At 53.3% G+C, this 21,384-nt stretch overlaps 2 protein-coding genes across 3 annotated transcripts in view; one reads left to right on the top strand and one right to left on the bottom strand.

The window, feature by feature from the left end:
- Window positions 1-2,650: 2,650 nt before the first annotated feature.
- Window positions 2,651-16,727, bottom strand: TMEM183A (transmembrane protein 183A). Its single transcript, XM_071768227.1, has 8 exons — window positions 16,539-16,727; window positions 15,579-15,668; window positions 12,767-12,922; window positions 9,983-10,142; window positions 8,353-8,533; window positions 4,616-4,696; window positions 3,867-4,022; window positions 2,651-3,128 (listed from the first exon to the last, which is right to left on the bottom strand). Exons 1-8 carry the CDS (start codon window positions 16,717-16,719, stop codon window positions 2,943-2,945), a joined length of 1,191 nt encoding a protein of 396 aa, XP_071624328.1. The 5' UTR covers window positions 16,720-16,727; the 3' UTR covers window positions 2,651-2,942.
- Window positions 16,728-19,652: 2,925 nt separating this feature from the next.
- The window catches only part of PPFIA4 (PTPRF interacting protein alpha 4), a 50,045-nt gene continuing 48,313 nt past the window's right edge, over window positions 19,653-21,384 (top strand). For both annotated transcript variants that reach the window (XM_071768268.1, XM_071768270.1), the window contains exon 1: window positions 19,653-19,717. The gene's annotated coding sequence lies outside the window, so the exon portion shown is untranslated. The remainder of the gene's footprint in view (window positions 19,718-21,384) is intronic.

Consider the following 21,384-nt stretch of genomic DNA (forward strand, 5'->3'; position numbering starts at 1 on the left):
TGGGTGCAACAGGAACTGGAGGTGTCCTTGGGGAACACCCAGCACTGCTGTGGGGTGCAGGAGAGCCACCAAAATCCCATCAGAGCCCCCGTGTGTCCTCTCGGGGTGCAGAGCTAAGGCAGGATCTGACCCTCTCCCAGCACATCCCGGAGCCTGCCTGGAGCAGGAAAAGAATCCAGGACACAACCCACCCCCTGTGCCCACCACAACGTGGCCCTGGGTCCTCTCACCCTCCAGGCAAATCCCACGAGCCCAGTGTGAGCCATTCCCTCCCATCCTGGTGCTGTCTGCTCCCAGCTGCTGCTTGGGGTGCTGGAAAAGGACTCCCCACCCATCCCCCCTGAGAGGCCCTCAGCACCCAGGAACAACCAGGGCCACCAGACCCAGAGCTGCTCACAAACCTCCCTCCAGCCCTAAACCTGGCACTCACCTTTCTGCTCACTAAATAACAGTAAAAGTATGAATATTAATAATAGAAGTATATAATAATATTAATATTTTGTCTGGGGAACAGAGAGGTCATTTAAATGGGTCTAACAGGCACATTTTTCTCCCTTCTAGCTGAAATATTTAATTCTGGTTTTGCTTGTTCTTGGAATAAACTGGAGGAGAGAGAAGCCCTGGGTGCCAAGGCTGCTTTGAGAGGGCCACAGAGCACAGGCACAGCCCCAGCATGGGGGCCAGGCAGGACCAGTCCTCCCAGTTGGGGCTGGAGCTGAGCACTGGGGTGGGACAGGCACAGGGGGACCCAGGGTGGTCCCAGCCACCCTCCCCCAGCTGCCACTGACACCTGAGCCTGGGCCAAGCCCCAGAGCTTCCCCCAGGGAAAGCAGAGCTGGGCCTGATCTCCTTACAGCCCTTCCATTATTCAGGAGCTGGGAGGCAAACCAGGGCCCCAGGGACAGCATCAGGGCTCAGGCTGTCACCCTGCCAGCTCAGGGCTCCATTTCCACACCACTGGGGACCCTTCTTAGTCACATCCTACAAGAAAGGGTGACTGCCTTACACCAGACAGCAGTCTCTGGCCCAAAGCCCTGGAAGGGACAACAGAGACAGCTGTGTTGTGGCATCACCACATCCCACCTGTGGGATTTTTTTCTTTTCAGCAAGCAACCTTCCAGAGAGGTTGCACTTGGGGGGTCAGGGGCCTGAAACCCCCCTGCTTGGCTGGGAGTCATTCCCATGACTGAGCAAACCTCACAGGGTTCCAGGTAAGGGAGGAAGGGGAAAGCACCCCCAGATCTGAGCTCTGCAGCACCCCTGCCACCTTCCTGCCCATCCTGCCTGGAGCACACAGGTCCCTGATCCCTCCCAGCACTGCTGATCCACACTGCTCCAGCACTGGAGTCACCAGAAGGTTTGCTGCTGGCAAAGATTGAAAGTCATTCTCCTACATTCTAATTTTTGCAGCTTTGAAAAAGGGCAGCACAGGCGAGGCATTTCTTTGGGTTAGGGGCATTTCCCTAGATTTAAATACCTTTATTTCACCCAGCAAGCCTATTGGTAGCAGGAAACATCTGCTGGCAGGAAATCTCTGGTACCTGCTTCCTGCTGCCCCAGCTCATGCACCCTCTGTCCAGAGCCCAAATCCTCTCACCTGGGGGTGGGTGCTGCTGGAGCACCCCTGGACATGAAGGTCCCCAGCACATGAAGCACACCCTGGACACACCACACACCCCCTCAGAGTGTCACAAACACACAGCCCCCAGATTTGTTCTTTTTTCAGAGAAGGAAGAGCAAAGCCCAGGGCTCCCATTCCTGCTCAGCTGGAGCAGCTCTGGAGGTGAGGGCAGAGCTTCAGGCAGCCCCCAGCCTGCTCCATCCTCCCCTGGGCTGGGAATCTGAGACCTCTGCTCCCACCCGTGTCCACCCCTTCTGTACAGCTCAGGCAGCAATCACCCAGCACGTGGTGAAGGCATCGTGGCCTCAAACAGAGGAGCTGCCAGGGAATGTGGTGGAAAACACCTTGAAGCTTCTCAAAGGACCTTGGGTCCTGCAGAAAAGAGGCTGCAGTTGAACCAACACCTCCCCAGGAGAGTGCACACACACACACTGGAGCTCCTGCCCCAGAGAAGAGGGAGCTCCAAGCTGAGCAGGTTTTTTGGGGCTGCCTCTTCCTCAAAGAAATTAATTTCTTTATACAAAGGCCAGATCACCAATTGCTTCTGGGCTTTCCAGTGCCAAGAGACCAACACTGCTCCACTGCTCTTAGGGAAGACACCAAGTCCTTCATCACCTTCAGTTAGTTCAGTTTATCCCCTCCATGTCCTCTCCCTCCCTCTCTTTATCTTCTCTGAAAAGCACCTCCTGGTTTTCAAGGTTTAGATCTTCTTTTCAAAAGGGAAACATCAGTGTGAGAACTCGGAGAATCTTTAGGTCCAAGACAGACTTTTGCCTCCTTGAAACAATTCCTCTGTTTGATCATTTATGCTTTTTTCTCTCCTTAAACTCAGATCTGTTGGACTGTGAATTAGTGCTACTGTTGATCACTGTTGCTTCTCAGACTCTGAGATATCACTGTGTTTGAACACAATCATGCTGCAGTGAAACAAACATGGATTTTGGTTTGTAAATAGTTTCTGGTGACATCAAAGCTGGAAAGCAAAACCTCTTACTTCTTCCTCAACAACAGAAGACAGGACCACATTCATTAGCACCAAAAGGATTTTAAATGAACAGTTCCAGGGAGCTCCTTTCAAATCATAAAACGTGGATTTTACATAAAAGTGTGTTTACAAATAGTTTCTGCTTTACACTCAGCTCTGCCCATCACTGACCAGAAGTTATATACATACAACTACCTCAGCAGCTTCAGCCACTCGCAAGGAGATCGCAGAATTTATTTCAGAAATAAAAATCAAGATTTCCTGGTTCCTAGAGATTCTCTTCAGCCCGCCAGATTCCATCCCCCCGCCGGCTGCTGGGGACTCCTCGGGAGAGCACTAAGCTTTTGGAGAGAAGGGGTACTGTGGGTGCCACCAATCCAGGAGCCTCACGCTGTGCACGGGGTCCAGCACCACCTGCACCCCCTGCTCCAGCCGAGGTTTCTTCCCGTTGCAGACGGGGGCGTCCTGGAAGACCAAGCGCACGCGGTGGTGCCTCATGTCTGTGCTGACATTGATGGTGAACTGCAGGAGAGACAGAGGGGTGCCTCAGAAACCCAACCTGGTGTCTGAAACCCAGACACCTTCCAGAAATCCCAAAGGGAGGTGGTGTGAAGGCTCCTGAACTCTGCTGGGTGTTTCAGGGCTTCAGCACAGGATTCGGAGCGGTTCTGGTGGGCTGGCAGAGACCTGAACCTGGCAGCAAGTGGCTGCCAGAGGAAGGTTGGAACTCTCTGCCCTCCAACCTCTCCTGGGCACCACCCACTCCAGAACCCCTGATTTGCCCTGATTTTACCACTGCTCCAGCCTAACACAGCTACTCTGCTGCTCTCCAGAGCTGAGCTGGGGGAAGTTGGTTCAAAAGTTGCTCTTTATCCCAGCAACTGGGGACCACACAGACATGGAAAGAATTTGCTCATCTAAGTTTTTGCTCTCACATTTCATTGGCATAAGGTAAGGAGGGATTTTCTTGAGGAGGGAAGGCCACCCTTTTCTGCACCCCCACCTCTTCTGCCCTGCTGCAGTGCTGACATCTCATCTGCTCCTTGCACGTTCTCTACACGTTTGCTGCACCAGACAGGGAAGAGCTGATGGAAATGCAGCAGCAGATCCTCAGCATTTCCTCTCATGAGTAACCTCAACACCCCCAGAAGTGGTTTGCTGATGGAGCAGTGTGATTTACACACCACAGAAGTGTCCTCCTCATCTCCTTACAGGAACTGCCCTTGAGATGTTGGCCTGGCAGGTTCCCCCAGCACTCACCAAGGTAAATGTCATTCCCATGACAATTGGTACGAAGATGAAGTTGAAGGTGGTGATCTGCAGCAGACAGCAATCCTGATCCGGATTGGTGTGGACTTCTTCATACTGGATGGGTGGCTGAAGACCTTTGCAACATTTGCTCTTGAATCTGGGAGACTTGAAAGACAGAGAGAGTTGAGCAGCTCTCAGCAGTGCTGCCTGGCAGGCTCTCAGGGCAGAGCACTGCACTGACAAAAAGCCATTTTCAGGACAGGCAATCTGCAGGAACACCTCTTGAGAGGGGAAAGCTGCAGAATTCCCAAGGTTTCCTGATCCTATTTGCTTCTCCTGAGAGCCACTACAGGGGGTTTTCACTGGCAGTGCTGCCTTTCTTCACTTCTCTGGGAAATTTTTGCAATGGTAAAACAAAAGGTTTCAGATTTTGGTCTACATTTTAACCACTAAAGAAGCCAAACAACCTAATTAGGCTAATAAACTTTTTTTGGTAGGAATCAGTAGCAATGACCCAAAGATCAGATTATCTGGGGTAACAAATGATGCATATCTTACAGTGGGGGAAGGAAACCCAACAAGGAACTAAAAAATCCAGGATTTTTAAATATCTTGGTAACAGAGCCCAAAAACTTAGGCTTTAGTTCATCATGGGAGTCAGAGTCATTTTTTGACTGCATAAAACATTTCCACCTTCCACCCAGAAAAACCATTACTTTCAAAAAACAGTCACAGCCATTCTGCTTCTTCTTCCATACCTGCTTTTTGAACTTGAAGTTGAATTCCCACATTGCTTCTTGTCTGTTCCCTTCAATCTTTTTGCACCAGAAAAGCAGACACTGAGTTTGGAAAAAAAAAAAAAAAGAAAAAAAGAAACAGAAAATTATGAAACCCTTAGGGGTATCCTTTTAAATACATCTTAGCAGAGCACAAAGACTTCCAATTACAAACACAATTACACAGGAGCAGTTAGGAGCCATTTATTCAAATTAATTATGTTCAAAGAACATAATTTAAGTTCAGGTCTCCCAGTTTCAAGTTGGCCAACTCATCCTGCCACTGGATGATCCAACCTGCAGCCACTGATGAGCTGAACAGAAAAATCCCATGGCACCACCTGTCCCTGCTGTAAGGTGAGTGGTTCCAGTTCACCCCTTTCCCTCCCCACCAAGAACTCCCAATAAAGTGAACTCCAAACAGGACTAAAGTGAGAAAAAAATGAAAACCAAAGAAGAGTCAAGGAGAGAACCCAGAGGGAAACTCAAAAGTCAATGCATGAGCTATGAGGTGCTAAATGAGAAAGTTCCTGAGCCACTGTGGTGTCAAAAGGTCTCAATTTAATAAGGAAAAAGGTTGTTTGGAACACAGCCTTCCAGGATCTGCAGGGGTCTACAAGAAAGCTGGGGAGGGACTTTTTAGGATGTCAGGGAGTGACAGGATAGGGGGGAATGGATTCAAACTGGAGGAGGGGAGATTTAGATGAGATGTCAGGAAGAAGTTCTTCACCACGAGGGTGGTGAGACCCTGGCACAGGCTGCCCAGACACTGGCACAGGTTGCCCAGACACTGGCACAGGTTGCCCAGAGAGGTGGTGGAAGCCTCATCCATCCCTGGAAGGTTCTAAGGCCAGGCTGGACAGGGCTCTGAGCAACCTCAGTGGGAGGTGTCCCTGCCCATGGCAGGGGGGCTGGACCTGGATGATCTTAAAGGTCCTTTCCAACCCTGAAAATTCATTGATTCTGTGACTGACATCACTGTGCACTGACCATGTACTGAGAGCACAACCACCACTGCCAGGGTAGCACAGGCTGATCAACACCCAGTCTCTTTTAAAAAGAAAATGAGAAAAGGGCCTCAGACCACATCAGAGGTAACCAGCACTGCTCTCCCATGCACACAAACACAAGGAGTCATCTAATGTAACCCAGTTCTGACTGTGTGGGCCACAGGATTCACCCAGCATGCAGCACCTGTTCCAGAGCAGGAGTCTCAGCAGAACTCCTGCATTAAACTAGAGTAGGAGGGAAATATCCTGACTACCAGTGAGTAGAAGTAGGCTGCCTTTAAAGGCCAAGAAAAGAACCCAGCAAGTCAGTCCAGTCACCACTGGACCTGTTTCCATAACACAGCTGCCAGCCCACAGCTGGTCTTATCTTTTAGAGGTGTCAGCAGGAAAAAGAAGACTCATACAGGTAAAGAAACTCCTCATGATCTATACACAGTCTCTCCTACACCAAGAGAAGCCCTGACTGGGCTGCAGGGTGAAGCACACATTTCATTTCATTCCAAGGTAGTGTGGCCCCACAAGAAGCAAAGCCAGAGGCAGCTTCTACCCTGGGGACCCTGTGATTAGAGACTAAAGGTGACACAAGACCCTTCACTTCAACTCTTAAGTCATGTCCACAAACAAGAGTCCTTAAAGGACCTTTATCTCCATAATTTTCATGAAGTGAACAACAAAGCCACGAGGAGTCAAGCTCAGAAACATGCACCAAGTAGCCTCCACCTGGGAGGAGGTGCTCCTCAGATTTGTTTCCTGATCAAAACCTTCTCCAGATCTTTTGTCACTCAGGAGAGCAGCAGATGCTGCTGAGCTGAACTCCACCAGCAGTGGCATTTGCAGTTCAGCTGCAGAGACAGGTCCAGAGCTGCCTGTCTGCTCATGGCAAGTAGTGAAGCACAAAATGGTCAGTACCTCCTAAGGGGCAGAGGGTGTCGTCCACGGGTCAGGCGTCCTGCCCTTCAGCCGTGCCGCTCCACCAAAAAAATGGGGGTGTCTTAAAGGGCAAACACTTCTGCTGACACCATAACGGCTCCAGTGTCCCACACAAGCTAGGCTAGGGAAAGAAAAAAGGAAATTAAAGAGGAAAAGCTAGATTTGATAACACCTGGCTCTGGGCTCTCTCGCCACATGCAGTTTTTGGAGGCGTTTTGCCGTGAGTTTCAGCGACCCCTGAAGGTAAAACCAAAGCAGAACCAAAACCACGAAAGCAAAAATGTGGGGGGGCAACGTCAGAGCCTCCTCCCTACCCCCTGTGCAGAGACACAGGCAGAGCTCAGGGCCTTGCAATGCAGTAGCACAGCAAGACCAGACTCAGGAGAAGCTCTGGTGTTAGGTCAAACCTCTGCCATTCTAACAAAGCCTCATTACCATTTAATTTCCTTTTTTTTAAAAAAAATCTGCCTCAAGCTGTTAGTACAGAGGAGCACTAGCAGTGGGCACCAAAGCCGTTATGATGTCAGTGTGAATGCTTCCAAAATGCTGACCCTGCCAGCAACACCTCAGGGCTCCCAGCTCTGACAGTCAGGCTACCAGAGCTGAGCAGCTGTAGGATGTTAAGACTCAGAAGAACTAAGATTAAGTTGGAATTTCCTAAAAATGTTTTGCTCTTTGTTTTTTTTTAAAGGAAGATGACACTCAAAGGGGGGATTCAGGATGAGGACGAGGAGCTCTGGATGCAGAGCTGAGACTCTACACAGAACTGTTTGCTCTTCCCCTGCTCTGCAGCACCACCTGCTTGTGTTACTGCTGGATGCTCCCTAAGTGCATGACTCCTTTTTTCCAGTATCCACCCAAGGAGAGGAAGGAAGAAAGTAGGAATGTGACATACAGGTAGATGGGGTTGCTCTTCTTTTGCATGGAAAAAAAAAGCACAACTTTTGAACCAAAGCCACTTCATGGCTCCAAAAACCTCATTCAACAGATTTCTGACTTTGGAGGGTGGAGAATTCCCATTGCTGCTGAAGCTGCTCACAGAGTATCAGCCAGCTGCAAGTTCAAACTAGAGACATGGAGACGTTTCAGAGTTAATGGTCAAAAGCAATTAAAGAGGAATGGATATGCAAGTGCTCCAAGCTGGGACAGCACAGGGCATTGCCTGCCCACACCAGAAACCTTCACAGCCCCAGTCCCAAAGCAGACTTTTTGCTCTGCACACTGGCCATGCTCACAACCTCACTGCCCTCCCTTGCCCAGACACCAAAGATGATGGATGACCTGCAGAAGGTAGGATGAAAGGAGTCCCTTCCAGGGGCTACCAGTGTCACTTTTCATCTCTTCAGCTTCCTGCTACAGAGAAAAGATGTATCCTGGCTGACAGCCTCAGAATAAAGCACAAGATTCAAATGTTGATCCTACTGCAACCTCTGTTTAGCAACGAATTTGCAACAGAGGGGAGAGTGGCAAATATCCCTGGCAGCTCTGTTACTGTGTGAAGCAAGTGCCTTTCTCCTGCCTAGAAAGATGCTGTGGTAGGTCTTTGGCAGAAGTCAACCAGAAGAAAACCTAGAATCCGCTGTAGTAGCAAGGATACAGACAGAAGTAACCAGCATACTTGTACAAAAAAAGTTACTATTCAGCTACTAATCACTCTACACCCAAACTTCACTGGAGGCCACCTGAACATCATTCTAAAAGGTGAACAAACAACCAAAAGAAAAACCTACAGAAAGACAGATCTCAGACACAGCCAACCTGCCTAGCAGTTCCACTTACTCTGGAATTTTTTAAAGTGCTAGGAGTACTGTCTGGAATAGCTGGGTTCCTGGAGACTCGGGATGCAAAGGGCTCATACATGTGGTAGAGGGAGCGGATGACGCAGGCCCGCAGGCAGTGCAGCTTCTCCATGGACTCGGGGCGCAGGCGCAGGGGCAGGCAGGCATCCAGGCTGTAGTGCCTGCAGGGAAACAACACACCCAGCCCAGGCTGGAGGCTCAGAATGCCAGAGGGGTGGGGAAAAGGACCTGGGAAGAGCTCAGAGCTGAGAGGAAACCAAACATCTGGTTGAATCAGAGAATCCCAGAGTGTCAGCTTGGAAGGGACCTCGGGGAGCGTCCTCTGCTCCAACCCTCCTGGTATTATTATTATGTGAGATGTCTCAGCTGAGACTTTCCAAAGGCCACCACTTCCCCTGGGACACCATTCCAATGTCTGAATGGCCTCATGGGGTCAGATTGTCCTTTTCTGTTCAAATGGAATCTCCCCAGGAGCAACTTGTGCCCATCCCCCTTGTCCATGGGACTCCTTGTCAATCAGGAGTCTCCATCTTCTCTGCAGTCCCCTTTAACATCATTGTAAGGTGTCCCCTGAGCCTTCTCCTCTCCAGGCTGAACAGACCCAGGTTTCTCAGCCTCTCCTCATGTGGCAGATGCTCCACTCCTCTGACCATCAGAGGATCTCTTGCCAACTCTGCATGCTTCAAGTACAGCTCTATATGGAATCACAGGGCAGTCTCAAAGACTCTACCCACATATACACACAAGTGTATCATGCTACAATTTCCCCAAAATTCCTTGCAGAGTTTGCCCACAGAGACCAGATGGTGTTTTAGCTGCAGGATGTGCAAAGGTCTGCAGATTCCTGCAGATTCCCAGCGACTTGCTGTAGCTGAAGTGCCAGAGCAGCTGGAATTCCAGCACTCTGGGGTCATTCTGTGACCAGGAGCCTTCATCTGGGAATTAACCAACAGGGCTGAGGATGAGCAGGCCTGCTCTTTGCTCTGTACTGCTGCCTGCACCTCCTGGGCAACAGAAATGGAAATGGAAAGCCAACGTTCTGTCCTAAAGGCAAGTCCAAGTGCCATGTGGTAGGACAGAAGGATTTGTTTCAAGTTTTCAAGACCATCTCTTTGTTCTCCTTCTCTTACTTTATTTATAATTTAATTTTATTAAGTTATTACTATTAACATCTTCTCTGACTTTATTAATAAATTTAATTCACCCCTGACAATATTCCAAAATGCCTTTATCTCTCTCTGGCCACCCTAATTACAGGAAGGTGGCCATGATCAAAGCTTGAGGCACATTTCCCATCAGTCCCTTCTGCTGGTGACCTCCCTGTGAGCACTTGGGGAGCTCTCCACACCAAGCACTGTGACAAACAGAGTGTGTGGGCCATGGCAAGCAGAAACCACCCAATGCTTTGAGGTTTTATACAGAACACACAGAAATATGCCACACAGATCCAAAGCAAAGATCCAATATGCTTTCCAGATCCAAAGCACATGCAGTGCACCACAACCCCTTGCCAAACGAGGCCCCTGTCACCACACCAACACAAACACTGCAGGACCCACAGGGAATCACTCCCTTATTTACAGAGCTGGTCACTGCTGAATAATTCTCACCTTCTGTAGAGCCTGGTCCAGAAGGCAGCAGTGCAGGTAACAGTCCAGGCTTTCTTGCAAATCAAAGAGAACCGGACAATGTCCTCGGGGCGGATGTAGGAAGCCAAGAGCAGCCAGATATCAATGGGGTATTCTTCTCCACCACCCCCCTCGAGGTTTTCTGGAGGCAATGAAAGGATGTGAGTGCAGTAAATAACCTCTTTATCAGCTCATATCTGCTTCCCTACTGGGCACAGGATAAGCAGCTGAAATCTGTCAGCCAAAGCAGCCCAAGTTGGTACAACTCTGTTATCCTGGTTTCCAGCAGCAGGCACCTGCCCACCCAGGCAGCCACCACCCCCCCCGTGTCCCCCCTTTGGAGTGGCAGCTCTAAAGAATGATTCAGGATGAAAAGGGATCTCTGGAAATCTCTATTCCAAAGAGCCCAGTTCAAAAGAGGCTGAATTATTTCATTTTTTTCAGGATTTTGTCCAATCGAGAGCTGACTGTGTCCAAGAATGGAAACCCCACAGCCTTTCCAGACCCCATTTCCATGCTTGACCCCTGAAGAGCTAAAATATAACATGTAATGGAGAAATAAAAATTGGATGGCAAATACTTTACACACAGGAGGGCTGAGCTCAGGTGTCTTTATCAAAAAATGCTTTTCCCTACATGTCCCTGAACACCATTGCCAACCTTGTCACCTCTTGGAAAGGTCACAGTATTTCTGCAGGAGCTCTCCTAGGGAGGGCAATCAATCCCCTCCTGGAGCTGGATAATCAGCTGCTTTTCTTAAATGTGGAATTTCATTAAAGCTTCTTGGATGAGAAACTTGAAATGACATTCAGATGAACAGAATAGCCTGTCCTTCCTCTCAGAGGTGTCAGAACTGCTGAAGGCTCAGAAACTCCTTTCACTCCTGCAGTGTTTTTTCAGTTAACATCACACATTTTTCCAGTTATTGCTCCAACTTTAGGAGAAAAAAACCCTACTTTTAATGAACATAAGTAGCTGAACAATACCAAGCATTAGGAATATTAAGAAAAAAAAAAGGCAATGTGCAACTTGTACACAGTTTTAACAGAAAAAAACTGCTAGGAATACGTGGCATAAAGGAGGTCTTTAAGAACTTGAGGGTGCCAGAGGTAATCCTAAGAGAGCAGGTTGATAACAGAGGGCTGTGTTTTATCCTCCTGTGATGATTGCAAGGTCCAGTGCCAAGCAAAGCTCTGGATGTCATCACCTCCCTACACCACCACAGCCTGATGGCAGGCACACCCACAGTGGGCTGTGACAGCCACTCTGCCCTTTCAGTGACTCCAGAAGCCATCAGAGCATAAAACTGCTGAGCTGCAGAGTGCAGCCAGAACCAGCACCATTTTTTCTTTCCTAAACACTTAAGAGAAGCAAGGCAAGGTTGTGCTAGAACAGACTCACAGAATTGTCACAGCTGGAAAAGATCTCCCAAGATCACTGCATCCAAACATCAACATCCCCCCAATAAAACACATAAAACACAGGTCTCAATGTCTGCATCACCCACAGCTACAGGGTTTTTAAACACCTCCAGGGATGGGGACTCCAGCACCTCCTGGACAGCCCATTCCAACCCCTGACTGCTCTCTCACTAAAGAAATTCTTCCTCAGACCTGGTCTAAACCTCCCCTGGGCCAACTTCAGGCCATCTCCTCTGGTCCTCTCATTGTTCACTTGAGAGAAGAGGCAGCACCCCCCTCCCTGCAACCTCCTTCCAGGGAGCTGTAGAGAGCAATAAGGTCTCCCCTCATCCTCCTCTTCTCCAAACTCAACATTTCCAATTCTCTCAGCTTCTCCTCACAGGACTGGTTCTCCAGACTCTTCCCCAGCTTGGTTGCCCTTCTCTTAACTTGCTCCAGAATTGTCTTTCTGGTAGTGAGGGGCCCAGTACTCAAGGTGTGGTGTCACCAGTGCTGTGGCAGAAACAGTTTTGTATCCAGACTTGTAACTCCCCTCACTTTAGCCACTTGGATATTCTTATTTCCCCTGAATTCCCAAGGACACCTTAATAATTAAAACTCCTACCCCAGAGGAGCACTGGGCACCTACAGTCTGTGGTGGAGGTTCATGTGTTAAAGAAATCAGGATGAATGAAGCTCATTTTTTTCTGAAGTTCAAGAAACCAAGTTAAAATTTGTTTCTCAACCTGAACACAACCTGTTATTAAAGCTCCTGCAGGATTCCACAGTGCAGCAGCAGTTCACTCCTCACACCATGCTGCAAACTGCTTTCTGTAGAGCTGCACAAATGAAGGATACACCTCCCTGGTTGCTATGATGCCAACTAGAGCCCCAAATTCACTTGCTTGCTGGAAGAAGAGCCCTCAGCTCATCTGTAACAAACCCCAACCTTTAAAGCATCCTGAAGACAGAGAATGGATTTGCCAACAAACCCAGCCTGGCCAGCAGCACTGCTTTTCCCCAGAGCAAACCCTGCCTCCAACACGTGCTGAGGGCAGTGACAGCTCCAGTGGCAAAGTTTCACAAGTCTTTAGAAGAGCAGCTTTGGTTTTCCAATGCTGAGGGAAGTTTCCTGAAAACAAGGAGCTCCCCAGGCTTTGACTTCACACCCAAAGCTCTGCCTTTGTGAAGAGACAACACCTCTTGCAGGACCTCAGCAGGTTTAAGAGTGACCAAACCCTTGGCATTTCTTTGTGCACCTTTAAGTCCCACAACAGCCCAAGGAGCCCCATGAGGAGCCTGTAAAGAGCAATCAGTGTCAGTGCCATCACAGGCACAGGGGCAGAACAGCCCCCACCCCTCTTACCTTTGTGCCTTTTGCTCTTCTTTTTCCTAGAGGCAGCTCGGCCACTGATGCCCTCCTTTGTGTCCATCTCATCACTGCTCTCACAAGATTCTCCTGACACTGAGAGAACTTCCTCAGCAGGAACACAAGAAGCTTCCAGCCCACAGAGGGATTTTACTAGAGAGACAAGAAATGACACTGTAAGCAGAGCAGCAGAGGAAAAGGTGATCTAAGTTCAGGAGGTACTGCAGTGGAACCAGTGCCAGAGCCACTGTGAAGCAGCAGCACATGAACTGCATTACAGCTTTCTGGAGAGTGAAGCAAATCCTGGGGCTGAGGATTACTTTGTCAGAGCAAGATTAGTGGTGAGTGCACTGGAAACATAATTATTCAGCTTCATGTTTTAAAGAATGAACAATGAGGATGACTATTGTCACACTATGCAGATGATCCCCCTGGTTTAGTGGAAGCTGTTTACAACTCTGAATAAAGCAACAGGTTTTTTTGCTACCTGCCTCCCCTGCACCCTGGAGCTTCCTTCCATGAGCACTGCTCAGCCTCTCCAGAGCCAGCTCCCACTCCCTAATTGTTGTGTGAAGATCCACTCCCTCCTCAGCTGGATAAAGGGATCCTGTGGCTGATGCCACACAATCCATCAGCAACATGACTCAGTGCCAGGCCCACAGGAGCTCCATGTCCCCTCCTGCAGCCTCTGGCCTGACGAGGAGAGCAGCAAAGTCACCTGGGTTTGCTTTTCTTGGTTGCCCTTTTTTTTTGTTTGTTTTTTTTTGCTACCTCTGGGGAGATGTCCAGACACATCCCTGTTAGGAAATCTTTTTAAAACCTGATCTATAAACTGAGGGCTTGTTAGGGCAGAAAGAGCCCCCCTGACAAACCCAACTGCCCTCCCCACCTGACCCCCCATAGCAAAGAGGAATCAGTGGCAAGAGGCCTGGCAGCAAGTTGTGACATCAAATGCAGAGAGAGACCAACAACTGCCAGAGCCTCAGAGAGGGGCTTAGAAAAAGAACCTGTCACAGTGCTGAGGGCAGATCAACACCTGAGGCACCAGCCCAGGCTCAGTCACACAGGGAATCAGGCTTTATTGCAGCCCTTCAGGGAGGAACCTTCTCTCCATCTCCTGGGTGAGGATGGGGAGGAAAAAAGCTCAGAAAAATTCCACCCTGGAGCTCCCTGCTGGCTGGCAGTGAAAGGCAGCAGGATGTTCACCTGGAGCCAAGAGACAGGAGGTGAGTGAGGCCAAAGGCTGAAGATCCTGGGCAGAGGCTGCTGTCCCCATAGCTCCCTGCTGTCCCCACAGCTCCCTGCTGTCCCCACGGCTCCCTGCTGTCCCCATAGCTCCCTGCTGTCCCCACGACTCCCTGCTGTCCCCACAGCTCCCTGCTGTCCCCACAGCTCCCTGCTGTCCCCATAGCTCCCTGCTGTCCCCACAGCTCCCTGCTGTCCCCACAGCTTCCTGCTGTCCCCATGACTCCCTGCTGTCCCCACAGCTCCCTGCTGTCCCCACTCCGTGGCACCCTGGGACAGATAAGGTGCCCCAGGCACCATGACCCCTCCAGATAAGGCTGCAGCAGGGCCCTGGGGCTGGGGAGGAGGATCCCGAGGATCCCAAAGGGAGGGGAAAGGCCAGGACTGGACAGAGCTGAGGAAGGGGTGGGCAGGGCCCTGCTGTGACCTGGGGCCATCTAGAGAGGAGGAGAGGCAGAGCAGGGCAGGGTGCAGCAGGGGTGAAACTGGCCAGAGCTGGTGCTGCTGGATGTGTTTGGGGTGGGGCTGGGACACAGCAGAAAACAGCGATTATGTGAGAAGCACTGAGAGGCAGAGCCTGAAAGAGAGGATCTAGAAGGGTGAGTAGGAGAGAGGGTGGGAAAGGGAGGCCCCCAGCCTACTCCAAAGGATGCAACAAAAAAGGGAGGTGCCCTGATCTTAAAACTTTGAGAAGCAGCAGCTGAAGAGGGTGTTCAGCAGCATTACCCCCTTGTACAGCCTCCCCGTGAGGGACACAGAGGCAAAGAACTTTTTTTTCTTTCAATGTGTAAGATTTCTGCAACATAACAAGAGTTTTCCTCTATGAAGGGTTCACCCATCACAGTTACCTCCTCCAGGGATGCTGTTGGTGCCCCCCCTGGCAGTGTTGAAGGCCTCAGGTCGGGAGCTGCCCCTGCCCCTGCAGGGGATTTGGTGACCTTTAAGGTCCCTTCCAACCCAAACCATTCCATGATCCTGTGATTCCAGCCTGTCTGACAGTGAGGAGTTGAGGCCCAAACATTAACACTTCTCAAGCAAACAGGGTATGTGCTATTTCAGACTGCTCCCAGCAGCTAAGAGCCAAGGAGGAAGTAGATAACAAAATATTGCAACACCTTTCCAGGAAACTGCTTGTTTATACAGCTCACCAAGGAAAAACAACACCCCCAAAAGACCTCCCTGCACCACAGGGGGGGAATACATTCATAGAACTATCAAAACTTATTCCCACTGCACAGAGTTTCACCTGATAATGGTGTTCTCCACAGTTTTGTATGAGGTAACAGAGTAATAAAGACTTTATCACGTTATTTTCTGCTTCAGGCAGCACATAACACCCATTAGTTAATAGAATGAGGCCTTCCAGGCACTATCAAAGATTCAGCAATTTTTACTGGACTTCCAACAGGTTTTCTGCAGGGATCCCAAACCCCTGATTCTGCAGAGGAACACGGGCTCATTTCCAGGAATGACAGGGGGAGCTTCCCATGTCATGCAGAGCCCAGCAAAGGGGGTGGTGGTGCTGGGCAGCCTGGGGGTGCCGGGCTCCCCAGTGCAGACTCACCTTCCTGCTGAACTGCATTTGCCACAGCTTTTTTCACCCGTCCAGATTTCACGACAGCTGGGTCTGAGTTGGCATAATCTGCTACTGTCACTGCAGAACAGTCAGGAAAAAGGGTGTCAGTGGGATTACGGATTACAGGGGAGGGGGTAGAAGGCCTGAGAGCCACCATCCCTCAAGGAGACACTTCCCGTAGGAGCAGAGGCTCGAGCAGGAGGTGCACAAGCAGGGAAAGAAGCCTCAGCAGAGAGGTGCAGGCCAGGAGCCCCGGGAAGCCTCCGCCCCAGCCCCTCAGTCTGCCAAGCCCAGGGGATCCACACCCTGCCCGGGGCTTCCTCCATCAACACCAAACCCCGTGCCCTCCTCCCCCTGCAGCCTAACTCAATCCTGGCTGATCCTCCAGGCCCAGCCTCTTCCTTCCCTGAGAGCCCAGGGCTGCTCATTACCCCATTCCCACACCAAACCCCCCACCTTCCCTCCTCCTTCCCCACTTCCCCTCACTCTGACCAAGCCCAGGCCCTCTTAGGCCCGCGGCCGAGGCCACTTTGTCCCTCAGGCCCCAAGCCAGCCTCAGCCTCTCCTCACCAGCCCGTCCAGGCCCGCTCCCCGCGGTAGGGCCGGGCCCTGCTCCCCTCAGGCCCCGGATCCTCCCCCCTCCGCGCTCCCCTAAAGGCCCTGAGTCCCCCTCCCCCGCACCGCTCCCCTCAGAGCCCGAATTCTCTCAGGTCCCGGATCCCTTCAGGCCCCGGATCCCCCCGCTCCCCTCAGGCCTCGGATCCTCTCAGGCCTCGAATCCCCCCCGCTCCCCGCTCCCCTCAGGTCCCGGATCCCCTCAGGCCCCGGATCCCCCTCTCCGCGCTCCCCTCAGGCCCTGGATCCCCTCAGGCCCCGGATCTCCCCCTCCCCGCTCCCCTCAGGTCCCGGATCCCCGCCCCGCTCCCCTCAGGCCCCCCCGTTCCTCACCGCGCTCGGAGCAGACATCGTCAGCCCGGAACTTGAGGCGTTTTCGGGCGCCCCTCCTGGGCATGGCGGCGGCAGCGGGGCGGCAGCGCGGGGCCATGTCCCGCCCGGGCCGCAGCGGGGCCGCGGGGACAGCGGGGACAGCGGGGACAGCGCCAGCCCCGCCCGCCCCGCGACAGGCCATGGCGTCACCGGCCTATGGCGTCACCGGGCTATGGCGTCACCGGCCATGGCGTCACCCGCCCGCGACCCGGCCGGCGCCACGCTCTGACGTCACAGCAGCGAGGAAGAGGAGGGTCCCCCTGGATGTCACCAGCACCCCCCAACACCCCCCCCCCCGCCTCAAAGTCACCTCAGCAAGAGCAGAGCCTGTGCCCAGGGGGCTGCACCAGCACCGAGGGACCCTGGGGAGAGACACCCCCAAATTAAATTAAATTAAATTAAATTAAATTAAATTAATGCCCCCTCTGAGGGAATTAATTGTGTGTGTGCCCCCCCCCCCCCCCAGTCAGGGAGTCCCTGAGGGGATGTCCCCCCCTGCAGCAGTGAGGGGCTCTGAGGCCATTTCCTGCTGACCCCCCCCCAGGCATGGGGCCACTGGAGGGGAGATTTACTGCCCCCCCCCCCAGTAATGACTCCTCAGTTCTCTCCCAGTTCTCCCAGTAACAGGGATCTCTGAGGTAATTGTCCCCCAGTTCTCCCAGTAATGGGGATCTCTGAGGTAATTGTCCCCCAGTTCTCCCAGTAACAAGGGTCTCTGAGGTAATTACCCCCTCACAGTCACAAGGACACTTGAGGTAATTCTCCCCCAGTTCTCCCAGTAACAGAGATGTCTGAGGTAATTCTCCCCAGTTCTCCCAGTAACAGGGCTCCCCCGAGGTGACTGCCCCCCAGTCCTCACTCTGATGGAGGCCTCTGAGGCGATTCCTGCCCCGCTTCCCCAGTCCTCCCAGTAACCCGGGTGTCCTGGTTTGGGCCTGGTGGATTCCCCGTCCCTGGAGGTTTCTAAGCAGAGCCCCAGTGTGGCGCTGAGAGGGAGCCATGGGGGGAGCGGATCAGGGGTTGGATTGAGGATCCCAGAGGGGCCCTTCCCAACCCGGATGGTTCTGGGATTCTGTGGATCCTCGCTCAGAGGCTCTTCACAGGCAAAGCAGGAGCAGCAGCACAAACTCTGGGGTTGATTTCCAGGCTTCTGCTCCCCCCTCCCCAAGTCTTTGTTCCTGCTGAAAGGGGGAGTCTGCCCAGAGCAGGAGCTGGGGGGATTCCTGGCCAGTCCTGGTGGGGTCCCGCTGCCTTCCTTTGGGATTTACCCCACAGCAGAGGAGCACAACCCTGTCCCGCTCTCCCTCCCTCCACAGGCACCCAACAACCCTCAGAATGTTGGAATTTTTCCACCACTGCTCCTTTTCCCACCTCTGCTCCTTTGCTGCGAGGCCGGAGGAGCTGACCCAGGAGGCTGAGGCCATGGGGAGACATTCCCAGCTCTCACCCCTCCCCAGAGCCAGGTAACTCGTGCTACAGAGAATTCCACATTTCTTCCAAGTTCCAGGAGCTAATGGCTTATATAACTCACAATCCTGGCCGTATTTCCTTCTTTCAGCATTTCTTAAAAAAAAACGTTAAGTGCGTTTTATCAGCAAAGACTTTATCTCAGAGCTGAGAGGAGGTTTGATCATCCCGGACCACAAAGGCCATTCCCAGACAGAAACATTTTTTTTCTAATTCCTCTGTTTTTAAAACAATTGATATGAATTAAGGGGAATGGTGGTTCATACAACCAGATCCCAGTGCTGATGGCTTTACCCACCTCTTTGGTACCTGAAAATGTTTTTCTGGGACTAAGCAGTTCATCAACATAATTTCAGAACTGAAATAATAAATTTCTGTGCTCAGGAAACTGGCACATGGAAAACAGGCGAAATTTTACCAGGATGTGACAAAAGCAACATGAAGGCAGCTGTTCCCCAGTCTGACCAGTGTTCAGATCCAGAACACCCACTCCTCCAGTGGGTTGGGGGAATTTATCTGAGTCCTCCCCAAAATCCTCCAGCAGCAAAAACACCTCGGGAGGAGCTCGCTGGCCCTGAGCCAGCCCAGTGGGATGCAGGTTCTGCTCTCCAAAGATCCAACTCGTCCCTGTGCATGGCTGAGGGATCCTGAGGGATGCTGAGGGATACTGAGGGATACTGAGGGATATTGGGGGATACTGAGGGATCCTGAGGGATACTGAGGAACACTGGGGGATATTGAGGGATGCTGAGGGATGCTGAGGATGCCTGTGCAGGGCAGGGGCAGCATCTTTGGGTTTCAGGGGCCACTAATTAATTTCTCTGCTAATGATGCCCCCCGTGCCGGGTAGGCTGCTGAGGGCTCTGCTGCTGCTCCCTCTGCAGCTCAGGGACTGTCCCTGCCTCAGATCCCGGGGTTTGAGGCTCTCCCCGGGGAGGGGGATGAGGCTGAGCAGCTCTGTGCAAACCAGGGGGGGCAACGTGTCCCGTTCTGCCCCCCTCAGAGCTGAGCCACAGCAGGATGAGGAGGGGACCCCCGCCTGGCCCCCTCTTTGCTCCCCCCCTGGCATGGGGGTCCCTGGGCTCACTGGGGGTTTGGCTGCCCCATAGCCCAGCCCCACTCCTGCCTCTAGGGCTGGATGAGGCCCCGGGGGAGTCACGACCCCTTGGGAGGGAGGGTGCTCCTAAATCCCACGGGAGTTTTCTGCTCCTCCCGAGGGGCTTCCTGCCTGTCCTTGTCCTCCCCCCCAACCCCCCAAGAGGCTCTTTTTTTCCCAGGCTTGTTCCCGCTCCCAAAGCGGGGTTCCTTCTCCGCTTCTTGGAATTTTCTCTTCCCCATGGGAGGCTCCTGCACCCAGGAGGGTTCCAGCCCCCCCAGGGCTTGGTCTCGCCCCCCCAGGGAGGTCCCTGCCCCCCAGGAAGGTTCCTGCGCGCCGCTCCCGGGGGGCTCCTGCCCTCTCCCTAGGGACACCCTCACCCCCCCAGGAGGGCTCCGGGACCCCCATCCCTTCCCTATCCCCTCGGCACCCCCAGTTCCCCTCTCCCCCCCGACCCACCCGGGGGGGCGTGGCCACTCGGGGCGTGTCCGTGGGCGTGTCCGTGGTGACGCAGGGCGGGGCGGGGCGGGCAGCGGGAGGCGGCGGCGGCGGCGGCTTCCAGCGAGTTCGGCGGCCGGTGAGTGCGGGCGGGGCCGGGCGGCCCCGGGGCTGCCCACGGGGATGCTGCGGGCCCCGCGGAGCCGGGAGGAGGATGCTCGGTTCCGGTGGCCCCCCCCCCCGTGAAGCCGAGAAGGGGATGCTCGCCCTCCCCCCCCCCGATGGGATTGGACTCGGGGGTTCTGGCCTTTCGGAACCCCTCCCGCTATGCTGGGCTTTCCCCCGGGGATGCTCGGCACCCCGCGGCGATGCTCCGCTCTCCCGGGGGGGCCGGGCCGGGGGGGCTCTGCTCCCACCGTTGATCCCCGGGTGGGGCCGTGCTGGGGATGCTCTGCCCCGCTGTGCCCCGCAGGGATGCTCTGCCCCCCCCGGGAGGGGATGGCTCAGCCCGGGGGTGCTTTGTCTCCCTACGCCCTTACCTTTGGAGGGGGTGTCTGAGGCCGGGGATGCGCTGAACTCCCCCATTTCCCGTGGGCTGTGTCTGAGCTGGAGGGATGCCATCCTTACCCCGACCTGGGTCATGAGGGTACTTGATGTCCCCAGGTGTGGGGGGGGGGCTCAGCCCTGAGCCGAGGGGGGGCTCAGCCCCCTGCACCACTGGCTCCAGGCTGCCCCATCCCTGCTGGGTGTGCAGGCAGGAGGGGTGAAGGAGGGGGCACATCCACCCCTCCGGGAGTCTGCATCATCTGGGGGGGCAGTGCCTCCTGTCTCCCAGGTGTGGGGAGGGGGGTGCCTTGATTTTCAGCTGCTCTCTGCCCCTGGGTAGTCCTGAGCTGCCCTTTTCAGTGCTCTCCCCATGCTGCCACCTTACACTGAGGGGGAGGGCAGGCATACTGGTGAGACTGGTCCTGCTCTGGCCTTCTGCCCGTTTGACTTCCCAGTGTCCCATCCTCCTGCATCCCTCGGTGCTGCATCCTCAGTCCCCTGAGCACCCACCCACCCTGCAAGCACCTACCCAGAGCTGAGCTCAGGGCTGGATCAGTCCCAGGAGCATCTGCCTGGCACCAAGCTCCACGCTCAGCTCATGGGGTTGCTCTCCAGGCAGATGTTGCTGGGGCTGGTTCAGCCCAGAGTTTGGCACCAGGTAAATGCCCACGGAGCTGCTCCAGCCTGGATGTTGGTTCTGGGTGGATGTCACCATGCCTGGGGCTGGACCAGCTCAGTGTGCATCCAGCCAGCTTGGCTGCTTCCAGCTCTGCTCACACTGGTTCCCATCCTCTGTTGCCCATCTTATCATGGCCATGGCCAGCTGCCTCCAGACACCCTGATTTTTCTTCTGAATAACACCAGCCTTTAAGGGCTTGTTTATCCCCTAAATGCCATCATTATGGCAGCAATTGGCTTAGGAAGCTGGTTTTGTTAAAGCTGTGCAAAACCTTCTGGGGATGTCCTGGTTTTGGCCAAGTCAGGGCTGGCAAAGTGTTCATTTAAGCTCGTTTGCCACCATCTGCTCCTCTGCTGGAATGAGGTTCTCCTGGTGGGTTGGACACCAGTGTGCCACTTCATGAGTGTGAGCTGGTAGAGAGGCAAGGTGTGAGCTGGCTCTGGACCTGGAGGAACGTGTCTGGGTGGTTCCAGAGCTGCTTGGTTGCGGTGCTGCCCGGGATTTAGAGGAGCTGGGATGTTGATGTCCTCATAGCTCAGGTGGTCTGGGAGCCTCAGGGGTTTGTGCTTCCTCCTGCATCT

This window comes from Heliangelus exortis, chromosome 25 (assembly GCF_036169615.1).
Source record: "Heliangelus exortis chromosome 25, bHelExo1.hap1, whole genome shotgun sequence".
Classification (NCBI taxonomy): Eukaryota; Metazoa; Chordata; class Aves; order Apodiformes; family Trochilidae; genus Heliangelus; species Heliangelus exortis.